Source organism: Pieris napi, chromosome 18 (genome assembly GCF_905475465.1).
Source record: "Pieris napi chromosome 18, ilPieNapi1.2, whole genome shotgun sequence".
In the NCBI taxonomy this organism is placed as follows: domain Eukaryota; kingdom Metazoa; phylum Arthropoda; class Insecta; order Lepidoptera; family Pieridae; genus Pieris; species Pieris napi.
In genome coordinates, this window is record NC_062251.1 from 11,342,893 (window position 1) to 11,357,478 (window position 14,586).

The 14,586-nt window shown below is 32.6% G+C and overlaps 1 protein-coding gene across 1 annotated transcript in view; it reads right to left on the reverse strand.

Moving 5' to 3' along the window:
- Positions 1 to 14,586, reverse strand: part of LOC125058688 (transmembrane and coiled-coil domains protein 2-like) — a 38,118-nt gene that overhangs the window by 6,819 nt on the left and 16,713 nt on the right. Inside the window, exons 2-9 of the mRNA XM_047662818.1 lie at positions 9,738 to 9,960; positions 8,681 to 8,790; positions 6,642 to 6,766; positions 6,261 to 6,290; positions 5,287 to 5,403; positions 4,604 to 4,764; positions 3,803 to 3,873; positions 3,591 to 3,724 (exon numbers count right to left, since the gene is read on the reverse strand). Of these exons, the coding sequence (XP_047518774.1) occupies positions 3,591 to 3,724; positions 3,803 to 3,873; positions 4,604 to 4,764; positions 5,287 to 5,403; positions 6,261 to 6,290; positions 6,642 to 6,766; positions 8,681 to 8,790; positions 9,738 to 9,890 (901 nt within the window). The 5' untranslated portion in view covers positions 9,891 to 9,960. The remainder of the gene's footprint in view (positions 1 to 3,590; positions 3,725 to 3,802; positions 3,874 to 4,603; positions 4,765 to 5,286; positions 5,404 to 6,260; positions 6,291 to 6,641; positions 6,767 to 8,680; positions 8,791 to 9,737; positions 9,961 to 14,586) is intronic.

Here is a 14,586-nt window from a genome sequence, read left to right on the forward strand (position 1 = left end):
AAGAAATTTAACAAGATTAACGGATAATAAGATTAAAATAAAAAAGATTAAACAAAACAGAAAGACTGCACTATTAGGCAAATTTACACATATAAGTTTATTCATGATTCCAATAATTATAGAAAATACGACCGTGTTGAGAAAAATTAAAAATATATATACATTTTTAATTTTAAGATGTTACTTTGATGTTGGTTTATTTGTTATTAAAGTATGTAATTAATAAGTGTCGGCAACATATTCATTTTATGAAATTTCAGTGACACAAGGACAAAACACAAATATATATTTACCTCGTAATTCCGTGTGCTGGGGCGCTAGCGTGCAAGAATGACATAATATAAGCAACATGATTGAGATAAATACATGAACACAATGGGAAACTCTCGAAGCAAGAAATGACTCGAGTCGCAGTTAATTTTAAACATAGAAAAAAAATTGTCAATTCGAACTTCGAATCACATCTTGGTCGATTTTTCAAATTGACGTTCAAAATATGGAACTAGGCTAGTTCTAATCGGAGTGACGAAATTCTGTAGAAATTTGCGTGATAGTTAAAAGCTATTACATATATAATATAATTTGATACATAAAACGCTTTAGATGTGTATTCAGTTAAAGAAAATTAACTGTGCTTCGAGCATTGCAAAGGAACAACAAGAATAGATTCGACTTTTCATGAATCAAAGTGAATTGCAAGACAACACTGTTATAAGCGTTTGTAAGCAGAAGAAAAATTAGTTTGTTTTAAATAAACAATAAATGTGCGTTAACATGATAAGAAAAGCGTGAAGGACCCTCAACGGATATGTACACATATATAAGAAGAGATAAGCGTAATTGAAACAGCACTATACAATTTTCAACAGATCCGAGTACCAGAATAATAAGAATCTCGAAACAACCCGTAAACGAAACACTTATATAATTTATAAAACCCACATTCACATTTCTTGCGGCATTTTTTGCACTTTAGAAACATACCACGGCTACAAAGTTTCACGATATACTGACGCTATATATAAAGCGCTTAAATTATAATATATTTCATACTAAATTCTACACAAGTGACTCGTTCAGCGCAAATCGTTTGTGTCGATAAACTGCAGTTATCTGCTCTCCACATTATCTAACCGATTTGACCTCGAATTACATCATGTTTACCTGTTCATATAAGCACATACAAAATATATATCGCGTGCTAATACATAGTGTAGAGCGCAAAGAATTTTGGTGATATCATTACGTACAATGCAAATATTATCATAAAACCAAATATAGATAAGTACTAAGTTTTTGAACTTTATGGCATAATGGCCATAAAGGTTAAAAAATGTGTAGGCTGTAGGATGTCTTTGTTTTTTAGACTTTGGCCTAGAAAATGCAACGTAGCGTTGTGAACAATAACAAAAAAATTGTCTTTTAAATAAGAATATTAGTTTTTTTAGCTTCCATAAGTCAAAGAAGTTTTAATCTCATAGTTATAAGTTTTCCTGTATTTATATAGTGGTAAATTCTGAAAGTGTTTTTTATTGTATCAAAGCATTCGTCTATATAATATAAATATGTTACTAATCTTTTGTGTTAGAATTAAAAAAAATTGTCTAAGCATTTTTTCATTTGAATAGTTAACTGTTTAGCTTCAAAGTCAAAAAGTTTCAAAGGCAGTCATTAGACACAAAACCGAAATATTATCAAGTCTATTTGTTATTTCTAGTATCACTACTTAGGGATGTGACATTCTGTATATAAAATCGATTTTTTATAAATCGATTGTTTTTTTAGCATTTATTAATAGATTTTTCTTGATTTTTAATTAATTAAAAATAAACAATAGAAATTATAAACACAAATTAAGTTTTAGAATAATCAAAATTGAAATTAACCTAATCTGGTTTTGATAGATTTTAGGTGAAATTTGATAGATATTGAGTTTATGCCTTTTCAGTAGCACATTGCAGTATTTTTGTTTTCTTTTTTATTGTATGTAACCTTGTGCAGCTGAATAAATTTATTTTACTTTTAAATTATAGTGTTCAATCCAAACTTGAGTTTTTGTGAAAGCAACTGGTTTTATCACCCTTTCGATTCTCCCTAATAGTTCGAGGTCCGGGTTATAAAGATCAGACATTATGTCGAGAGGTGGCAGATGAAAATCGACTATGATTGATTTTCAATGATAAAAAGAATCGATTAGTCAATCTTCTATAATATCTACCTGTGAGTCTTCTGCCCATACACAATTAATGATTCAATGTTATGAAGCTTTTACGGGAAATGTAATGGGGTCGAAGTATAGACACTGTATTTTGTAAGATATATTTTATTTATTATTTTCAGGATGATATTTAATATCACCTACACATGTTATATTTGAAATTTGAGGCAATACTGATTAATTTTTAGGATAAGGATATATATAATAAGAAAATCGCGGAGAAACTTTTTGTAATATTAGTATAAAGAAGAATTTAATAAGTGTGCAATGTGTACAGAAATGTAGTAAGGATATTAATTTGTTTGCCATTTTAAAAAACTAATTAGATTAGTATTAATGTGCAATTAGAAAATGTGTTTTAGTATTGTTTAATAAATAATTTTCTAAACTATTCGTTTCACTACAAGATACTTACAGGGACCCGTGTTTTCTGTGAGACAAAACGGAATTTTTAGGATTTATACATATGGGTCATTTTATTGTTAATAGCCCGAATATATACTATAAGAATAACCAAATTACTTACTATATAATATTTATAATTACTAGTGTACATAACACATAATACACACAACAGTGTAGTACAATAAACATATATTTACTATATATATTTTTTTTGTTTGGGATTACTACTACTAGTGGCGCCATCTTCGTGTGATAATAAAAACTCTTGTACCCGTTTTAAAAAAGTAGGGAATATAGGTATTTAATTAGCAATTTATTAACAAGGGTAATTGACAAAAAAAATATAAATACAAAGAAATTTTATATAGTTTGCATTAAACAATAACCAGACTTATAACACGTGGACTGAAGATAGTGTTTGCTACTAGTCGTTACTTCGTTACTATGGTAACCGATCTTTTGCATTGACCTTAAACCACTTAAGTGTCTAACTGGGGTACTGTTGGCTATATTTCAAATTCCTAAAACATTTTATATAGTAATGTAAGACACATTACTTGGTACATTAAGAGAAAATTACTCTAATAATAAGCATTTTGAGATTTTCTTTTCCAAATTAATACAATTATGATTTAAATTAAATGAATACTTTCAAAGGGAGTGTGTATTTTATTGTTGTTTTTTACGCAGTTACAAACAATCATGGATTTTTTTAGATAATTTTAATAAAAAAATAATGCTGCTATATAATTGATGTGTATGTGTATAAAATCTGTATTGTCTGTATTGTTTGGGCATACATATTGTTTTAGAATTTATAAATATAAAAAAAAGTAGATTTGTCTTTGTTAAGAAATTACCAGCTTCAATACTTTATAAAAAATGTCTTCATTGTTATAAATTTATTTAACGTTCGTCAAATATATCGGTGAAAAATAAATATATTTTAATAATAAGTTCTACAGACCGGCCAGATGCGCGATGTTATCAGCAGATCCGAAGCGATTGGAGCGTGAGAAGAGGTGGGCGAATTCCCTTGGCGCCGCCATTACGCTTCCGCACAAACCAGTGATTCCGTCGCGTATACAACCGCCCACATTTCTATAAAAATAAATTTTATATATAGCAACGTAGCATTATCATTAATTTAGTTTTTATTGGATTTAGATTTTAACTCACTTAAGCCCTTGCCCCATATCCCGTAACACTTCCCGTGGTTGTCTGTGTGATTGTCCGCTTGTACCATGTTGCTGTAACAAATATATTGTAGTTTATACATGTAATAACAGTTCTGAAATTTGTCTTAACTATATAATAATGGCGTATATGGCATCAATAATTTCAGTGAAAAGAAATCGAAATTATATTTAGATTCGGAAAATTTATGTACCATTGAATATTACGTGGGTAACACTGAAAATGTTTAGAATTGGCCAGTTATTTATTTATTTTATAGAACAGGGGGGAAACGGACAGGAGGCTCACCTGATGTTAAGTGATACCGCCGTCCATGGACACTCTCAATGCCAGAGGGCTTTAAATTTTAGAACTCTTTGGTAACCTAATGAAGTATATTGCATTCATTTGTCATTTGTTTTTATGAATTGGCGGCAAATCTAAAACTCTTGGTACACGTTAAAATGAACCTAACGCGAGAAAATTTTGGGTCAATGATTTATTATGACTTTTGTTGGGGGCTTACTCAACAACAAAGCTATGATAGGCTGCGATTAGCATTTCTTAATGAAGCCCCATCTCGTGCCACTATTTAAAATTGGTTTAACGAGTTTAAGCGTGGACAATCTGTAGAGAGGAACGGAGATTCCTTCAATAAACAATAAAAGTATTGGCAACTTTCCAAAAAGCCGTTTTTCATTTTCTAAACATTTTCAGTGTTACCTAGGTAATAAAAAATGTATCCAATAAATAAATTACATATTATCTCATATACGTACTTGAAAGAACAGACAATAAGATTACCTCCCAGTTTTTTATCCGTTTGTTATATCCCTCGAGTTTCTTTTGCAATTGTACAATACAGAGGGCGCTCTTCTGGTTTTTCTTCTCAAACACAGCCTTGATCCGCTGCAACTGTTGCTTATCTGCATTCGCTGCTAACTTCAGGTACTCGTTTACGTTATCTGTTTTAATCAAGCGATATATCAGCACTTGAGACATAGGATAATGTGAAGAGAAATTATTATTACGGTTAAAAAGTAATATAATGTTCAGATTTTACTTAAGCATTGATCAACTGCTAACTCGGCTCACGTAGCTGTTTCAAAACAGCTGAAGATTCGCGATACACTGACACCTCACGAGAGTAATTTTAAATATGTGTGAATAGGTACACGGAGTATTTAAAATGTTGCTTTATAACAATAAATCAAAATTTGAATACTGCTGATCAAAAGAATATACATGTATATCGTAAAATTGAGAAGAAGACTATGTGAAAATCTATGAAAACGTGTGCTTTAATACTAAAACAGATTTATATAGACAGATATAACAGTTTTACCATTATATAAATAATAACTATCAAGTTAGTCAAAAGTCGTATAAACTAACCGATACAGTAAAGGTAAAAATATTAAAGCATTCAGCATATTACATATGATAATATATTCAGATATTTTATAAAAATAAGGTAATTTACTCACCATCTCTTATAGTCTGTTCGAGCCGTATAAGATACTTCGTTCTCTCGATCTTACTATTGAGATGCGCAATGGCAGCCTGTGCCTTAGCAGACGCCACATTGCCTTCACTATCTTCCGCTGAAATTATAATAAGATTAAGGAGCAGTTGCTAATGGTAAGAATATTTTTTAATGTTTTTGTCTAATACTAGACACAATTTTAAACTCTTAAAGTCGTCAGTTCGACATACGACAATGCACGAATGTATTATCTTTACAGTAATACTTCTTCATACAGTTAAACGTGTGGAAACGAGTCTGTCAAAATCTCAATCAACATCGGCGAAGAGGCGTTGTGAGACAATGCTCGTGTTAGCGCACCCTAATCAAAAGGCTGGAACTAGAGTATATACTATGGTTAATATCGATCTTACTATGATTGAGCTAATATCAGAATCTAGCGAAGACAGTTCGTCACTGCGCCCGATTAATGCGCGCGCTTACACATTTCAATAATACGAAGTTTCTTAATAATGAAAGAATAATAATAATAATATGATTAGACAATTCACACCAAATGACCTAGTCCCATGCTAAGCTGGTGAAGCTTGTGTTATGGGTACTAGGCAACGGATATAGATACATATTATAGATAGATAGACATATAAATACATATTTAATCACCCAAGACCTAAGCACAACACCAAATGCTCATCACATCGATGTTTGTCTCAGCCGGGGATCGAACCCGGGACCCATGGATTCGCAGTCAGGGGTACTAACCACTAGACCAATGAGCCGTCAGAATAGAGATGAATATGCTATAATTGAACATTCTGTGTGCTAGTGTGTGTTGAGCCTTAAATCGAACGCATAGAAGGCTGATTACTTGCACTTATAATTGTAGAGCCTTTATTTTATCAGTGTCGTTTTAACACAACACTTAATCACTACTCATTATCGCGTAATATTCTATTTGATTGTAGAATTACTTACATCCTTTCGTTAAATAATCCCCATCTTGACCTGAAAAGTATATTAAACACACATTTACAAACTCATAAAAAAGCGTTTAAAGAAAACAACAACATGAATTTTGGAAAACAATTAAAAAATATACAAAACAGATCTGTCCTTTTCATTATAACGTAAATAAAGTTTGACGAAAAGAGAGAAAAGATTACTTTGGTACAGTGGAAATACTGATGGAGGTTTCATTGATCAGCGAATTTTATATCGTATTTTTAATTAGTTTTTCATATCAATAGAGGATTTATATGTTAACTTTTAACTAGTGTAACACTAAATGTCAAAACAGGAGTTTCCATTAGGATAATGTTGCTTTTATATTACATGACCTTAAATTGTCTATGTTACCTCTGTAAGCCGGTGAGCCATATTCATCAGCGGAAAGGGCATATGACATAGGGCTGTAGACGGCGGTGACATAGTCTCCAGGGATTATATTCGATATATTCTTCTTTTGCGGCGAATCTTCTAATCTGAAATTTAAAGTTTATATCATGAGAACCAATAGGTTATAAAATTCTCTTATAGTAGAAATGTGTAAAACAGACATAAGTAAATTGTAGCGAGGAATTTCTTAAATTGTTTCTATACAAATCCCCTTTTTATACATAAACGTACTATAAGCATCGCATTCACACTTTGTCGATAAAAAACCAGTCAAAACATTATTTTACTAAATGAGCCAGGAATAGTGTATGTAAGTATTTATATGAGCAAGTACACTATATAATTTAAAGTTATTTGTCCAACAGTCTTTTTATAACTAGGAATGTTCAGTTTCGGATACACAATAACTCTAATATCGATTAATAATAACTAGTTTTGATTTATTAAAAAACATTCTTAGCAACTACACTATTCAGCCCATTCAAAGTAAAATAACAAACTAAATTCTATATAATAAAGTTATAAATGACGCCAAAATAGCACACAGTCTATACAAATTCAACAATTTTTTGCAGTATTTTCTAGCAAAAAATTGATGAAATCTCCTTGGTTTTGTAATGAAAAAAATCATAAATTACTAATTATTTTTATAGATATATATCAGAGATAATAAAATTTGCACTTTGTGTAAAATACTAGAAACTGAAAAGTATTGTTACAACGCAAATTGATATTATACTAGAAAGTTGCTAATACCGAGAGGTTTCAATAGCCTCTCCAATTAAAACTGTAACTGGCTTAAACTGCATCGGGTGAAAGGTGCATGTCAAGTTACGAATTAATTGATTTAATATTATAAAATTACGTAATTCTAAGTGAGTTAATTCATAATCGATATTTTCCTGTTTTTGGTTGCTATTTACTCTTCCGATTTAGGGGTTTTCGTTATTTAACAGGGATTAGTATTAGGTCATTTTAAAAATAAAGAATTATTTTTTCTGGCGATAACATTTTCGTACATGTAGTCTAAGCAGACAAACATATATACGACAAAACATCTAACAAGATAGACTCGGTTTGATATATTTATCTATAGAAAACTGGTCGGGCCATAAGTTCTGTTACAAATGAAAATGAAAGTTTCTCAACTTTTTAATTATTTTGAATCTGAAACACGTATATTATTTTAAAACTTCTTTAGATTTTGCGCCATTTCACATATTTTTTGTGTTCATTATCAAATTACAATATGGAAAGAAAATAGGATTGCAGTGATCGCCTTGCAAAGTGGGAATGGAGCCGTCGGTCATATTCCAGACCCTTCAAAAGCTTGGTATATGCCGTATGTTCGTATATCGTACAATCAACAGATAAAAAAATGCATTTTCATTTGTAACAGAACTTATAGCTGGATTAGTGGTCTAAGATCCCGCTATACAACGACCTTCACCGAGATGCTTATTTAATGAAACTTATTTTATATTTAATTTAATATGTCAATAAATATAATCCATATGGGTTGTATTTTAATTAATATTAAAAAAAAAAATTTTTTTTAAACATTTCACCGGTATGATTATTAGATAAATTCTATACCAATCGAAAGTATGAAGCCCATAGAATATGCAAACGTTAGGTTGTTTTTAATCAATTAATTATTTATGTGTATATTTTTTATGTGACACTAAAGTATATATACATCTTTAGTATAAAAGAAGGTTATAGTGATACATATATAATACTACCCTGATTAAAAATATTGATTGAAAAAAGTTCAAAAAATTTACTACATGCAAATTATAAAAAACTTTTTTTTTTTTAATATTAATTAAACATACTCTGGACTGAAATTTGCTAGACAACCCATATGGATTATATTTATTGACATATTATGTTAAATATAAAATAAGTTTCATTAAATAAGCATCTCGGTGAAGGTCGTTGTATAGCGGGATCTTATACTATAGGTATATACATTTAAATACGGAATTGAAACTTACTCTCGTGACGTATTTCCGGTTGTGTTAGCAGAAAGGGGGCTGGTACCAAGATCCCTGGAATGCGACTTTACGTGATGAGAACGAGGCTCTCCGTGACGGGACGATGAATCCTGAAAATCCCATTAGTGAAGGTATTTGTTAATTATATTAAGAAATAATGTTCAAACACAGACACATTTTGTGTTATTTAAGATAAGTTGTCAAGATCATTTCCGTTTACATTTATCTGCCATTGACCTTTCGATAAAGTTAATACTAAAATGAATTTTGTATCATTCCTACAACTACTCAGCAACTGATTTCAGTATGAGATTAGCTGGATTTCTTACATTTCTAGAACGTGTGCCCATAGGAACATCTAAATTTTGTTCTTAGTTAAGCAAAGGAAATCCGTGGACTAACAAAGCAGCTATAGTATGGGCGCTGTAGTATGTTGCGGGTGACAGTTTCGGTAACGAAAGTTGAAAGTTGCCGCGATTTACAAACTATGACTTAGTATTTCAGCTGTACTTCATTCGTAATATATTAAATCATTAATAACTGTAGTAACTTAAATTTAACCCAGCCAGAATGTTCTAGTCTACAAATAAAGTCAAATTGAAAGAAAAATTAAGCAACTGTCACCCGCACCATGATTCTTCTTCTTGTAGTGTCTCTCCACTACTGGAGGGTGGCGGTCAGCTCGTCATACTTCTTCTTATTCTTTGCCAAGCGCATCAGCTGTTCTACGCTGGCCACTCCCGTCAATTCTCTGATATTGTGGAGCCACGACTTCCTCCTGCCAGGGCGTCTTTTTCCCTCGACCTAGCCCATTATGATGACTTTAAGAAGGTCGGTACCGTTCGTGTCGCACACTACAGCGCACATAGTAAAAGTTGTTAAACTGTCTTCTAAATGCACTATAACAGGAGAATCTCTCGCCACTAAACATCTGACATTGATATCATATCTTGTAATATAGTCCGAGTGATAACTATGTATGTTTTTCTTCATCTTGCCAGACGTAATATCACCGTTTCCTGCTTAAAAAACAATTTTAATTTGTTTCGGTACTTACACTGACATGATGCACCGTGGACGGCGACTGGACCCTCGATCGTATCAACGCATCGTCAGTCAAGGCGGGATCTCTGGCCAGATCCACTGTGGACGGGGACTGGCTCCTACTGGATCCCTTACTGTGTCCATGTCCAACGTGCAATGTATCCATACTAAACGTTTATATGCATTTTCACTTATTTAAACCGCTTGAATGATTTCGAATCCATTGTTTTGTGGATCTGGAAATAATTAGTAATTAAATGATCCAGTTTTTCCGAAACAATTCAACTTAGGATACGAACTTGCGAGCCCTCAGGCCGCGTCCATGGGACCCCAGTTCCATTAAATAAAGTCATTAATCAATTTGAATAAATCGTAAGGAACAATCTAGAAACTATATTTTAACTAATAATACGAAGGTTTATTTAGTAAGAAAGCTAGAATTTATTTGCAAGTGGAGTCAGAATAAAGTTTATTATAATTTTCATAACCGTAACTAAGATAGCTCGTAGCTATGCATGTTTCGTTGTAATACCACTCGTGAATACCAAAACACTTTCCAATGTCGACTTCCATAAACGAAGAAAAGTCAACCATGAAGGTTCTTATTGCATTACTATAGCTTATGAATGTTTAACTTACAATTTAATAGTTTGTCGTATTAATAAATAAGTTGATATCCGTATTATATAAATTAAAATTCTATAAATTTTGTTTATGTAAATCGAAAACTTTCCACTGTAGAAAAAACAAGCAAAGTCCACTGGGGTAGACAAGACTATCTTTTATGTCTTAATTATTATACATAATATAATTTATATAATGTATAGACATAATATAAATAAATCAGTGGCTCTACAACCTTTTTAGGTCTGGGCCTCAGATTTCTTGTATCTGTTTCATGATCATATGTAAAACTAAAAGGGCAAATAGGTGATCAGCCTCCGGTGCGTAACACACGCCGTAGACTTTTTGAGTCTAAGGGAAGGCGGTTTTATCACGATGTTTTCCTTCACCGTTCGAGCGAAAGTTAAATGCGCATAGAAAAAGAAGTCCAATGGTGCACAGCCGGGCATCGAGCCACAACCTTAGGCATGAGAGTCACACGCTGAAGTCACTAGGCCAACACTGCTCAGCATACAACTTTAATTTCACAGTAGCAAATAGAACATATAGAAAATCGATCATTTATACGAAGTTAAACGCATTTTGTATTTTTAGCTCAATATTTATGAATGCGTTTCTCGGCTATAAATTTAATTGAATCTAGCCATAAATGGGACAAGCTGTGACGCTTGTCCCATTTATGGCTCAGTAAAGTGCCGGCTGGAACACTTTATATAACTTCTTTCGTCAATTTCACCGTCACACATTCTTATTATTCTAGATTCGAAAGACGAGATAAATGTAACTAAACATAGAAACAAACAATCTATACTAATATTATAAAGAGGAAAGATTTGTATGTAAGTATGTTTGTAACGAATTGGCTCAAAAAGTACTGGACCGATTTTTTAAAGTTCTTTTACCATTTGAATGCTACATTATTATTACTGATTAATGGCTATTTTAATTGCAACAAAAAAATAAGGATCCCTACAAAAACTACAATAACCAAGGTGTAAAAAAATGCCTATAAAATATATTTCATCGCATGCGCTGCGAAAACTTATGATGATAAAATAAAATAAAATGTTCGACAATATTAAAGAACATATCAATATCTACAAAAAATTTCGCAATAGCTTGTAAAGGATAAATTAGTACAAAGTTCTAGTACGGTGAACGAAAACAACGGAAGGCAACGTCAGGTACAGAAGGCTGGATTACCTTCATGCCTAATAAAGGATAATGAAACAGAGGCAGAAATGTGTCTGCCCAATGACCCATTGAGATACGACGCTTGTTAGTGCAACAAGCCCTAAAACAATCAAATTGTGGCCAGCACAATGAAGGGATCCAATGCGACAGACAGCCAGCGATAAATAACTTAATTTAAGTTGGCGCCTGGTAGATAGTACCGGTGACCGCAGAGCTGGCACTTTCCTGGCTCAAAGAATAAGTCTCGCAATACAGCGAGGAAATGCTGCCAGCGTTAAAGGTACACTGCCACAGGGACCAAACTTTTTAAATTTGTTTTAATTTTAATTTAATTTATTTTTAATTATTTTTATTATTACTTTATAGGTTAAGAAAATTGTAAATACTGTATTTGTGTAAATAAATAACTACTTAATTATAATATATATTTTTTATCTGTTATATATCTATATATAACAGATAATATATATATCTTCTTTTGAAGAGTTCTTTACAAATGTACCACTAAATACGACCAAGTCCCTAGATTCTTCACCTGCTGCTGCGATCTCATTGCTAGAAAAATGTGTACCTGAATGTAATATTAAATTTCAGTTTAAACATATAACTTGTAATGATATCGTTAAAACTTTTAAGCTTATTAATTTAAAAAAAAGTAAAGATATATGGGGTATGTCAACAGTCATTTTAAATTCCGTTATTAATGTAATAAGCTCTGAATTGTCTATAATTTTTAACAGCTGTATCGATTGTGGAGTCTTTCCGGACGAAATGAAATTAAGTAAGATTACACCGTTGTTCAAGGCAGGTAGTGAGTCTGATCCGTCAAACTTCAGACCTGTTTCCGTGCTCCCTGCGTTGAGCAAAGTTTTTGAAAAGATAATGCTAGACCAGCTTTCTTTACATTTTAATAAAAATAAACTCTTACATAATAAACAGTATGGTTTCACTAAGGGTCGCTCCACAATCGATGCCGGTGTGAAGTTGATTTCGGACATATTTAGCGCCTGGGAAGAATCATATGATGGAGTCGGCGTCTTTTGTGACCTGTCAAAGGCCTTTGACTGTGTTCATCCTGATATACTCGTTGGAAAGCTTCAACACTATGGCGTTGATGGCAAAGCTTCCAGCCTGATGAATTCATATTTAAAGGGAAGGATCCAAAGAGTTCATGTCAATGGAGTCACCTCTCCGGGTTCGCAGGTATCAATGGGCGTCCCCCAAGGATCGATTCTCGGGCCTTTCTTATTTCTGATTTACATAAATGACCTCCCATTCTTTGTCAACGAAGTTCATGAGATGGTATTGTTTGCTGATGACACTTCACTTCTATTTAAAGTGAATAGGAATAACGTATTATTGGACGATGTAAACAATTCTATCTCTCGTATAGTTAACTGGTTTAATGTAAATAACTTATTGCTTAATGAGAATAAAACAAAATGTATTAGATTTACAACTACTAGCGTAAAGCGAGATATTGGTAACCTGAAAATTAAAGACAGTGAACTAAACTTTGTTGACAAAACTGTTTTTCTAGGCATAACAATAGATAGTAAACTCCAATGGGGCCCACACATAGAGACTCTTTCGAATAGGCTGAGCTCTGCAGCATATGCAGTAAAGAAAATCCGACAGTTTACTGATGAGGACACGGCTAAAATTGTGTATCATAGCTACTTTCATAGCGTTATGTCGTACGGCATTTTATTGTGGGGTGCTGCTGCGGAGGTTCAATCCATATTTGTGCTGCAGAAGCGGGCTGTTCGGGGTATTTGTTGTGTTTCTCCGAGGGAGTCGGTACGGAATAAGTTTAAGGAATTAAATATTATGACACTATCTGGTCAATATATTCTTGAAGCCTTGTTGTATGTCCAAAAAAATATAAACGATTTTAAAACAAATGGTGACTTTCACCAGTATAATACGCGAAATAGAACTAATTTGAGTGTACGACCAACCAGGCTCCAAAAGATAAACCACTCCTTATATGGAAATTGTATTCGTTTTTACAACAAACTCCCAAGCGCAATTAGAGAATTATCACTAAATAAATTCAAAGTCCTCGTTAAACGAAAATTAATCAACAAAGCTTTTTATAAATTTGAGGACTACTTAAATGATCCTAATCCTTGGGATTGAATTGCTCCAGTTCAAACAATTTGTATGACAATACTTGGCGATTAAAAAGAGTGGCGGAAAGTTTCTTGCCAGTTCTTCTTACCCGCTCTACGCCCTTGACTTGCGAACTGGTAGTAAATGTAAATTTACGATTAATTTAACTTGACTATTCAAAAGTGTACTTGGTTACCTACTTGAATAAAGATATTTTGAGTTTGAGTTTGAGTTTGAGTATACTTTCTACCATATTTACCGGTACTTTCTTGTCCCATTAACTAGAAATACATTTGAAAATTAATTACGAAACAAGCATCAGACATGCTAGCTAATTTATAGCTTTATAGCGGTAATCCAATTCGCTTATCTACTAGGTTAATTGCAATCGATTTTTTGTACGTCTGCGCCAAAATATATGTTCATATAATAATTATTTGTTTGATTCCAATTAGCCATAACATTAAGGGAGACAAAACTACACTTGTATTTTACATTTCCAACTGTTAGTTGTTAGTTAGTGTTTATGAATGAAGTCCATAATATAGACACAGTCCACAGATAAAGTTAAACGGTTTCTATCTTTGAAGAAGTATTTTCAACAGAAACTTAGTAGAAACAGACTAAAGATGTTTATTTGTTGTAATAACTCTTTGACATTTAAATCAATCATATTAAGCAGTGTTGGCAGTGCTTTCAGCGTGCGACTCTCAACCCTGAGTTCGTAGGATGTGCACCAATGGATATTCTGTCTATGTGCGGCTAGTAACAGGTGCACAGCTGTGCACAGAATCAGGCACAAACGCGTAACGCAGAAGGCTGATCACCAGATCACCAGATCACCAAATAAAACAGACACAAAAATCTGTGGAAAAAACAGACCTAAGGGCGCGACTAATTTCTTATAATCAATCATATGATCATTTGAC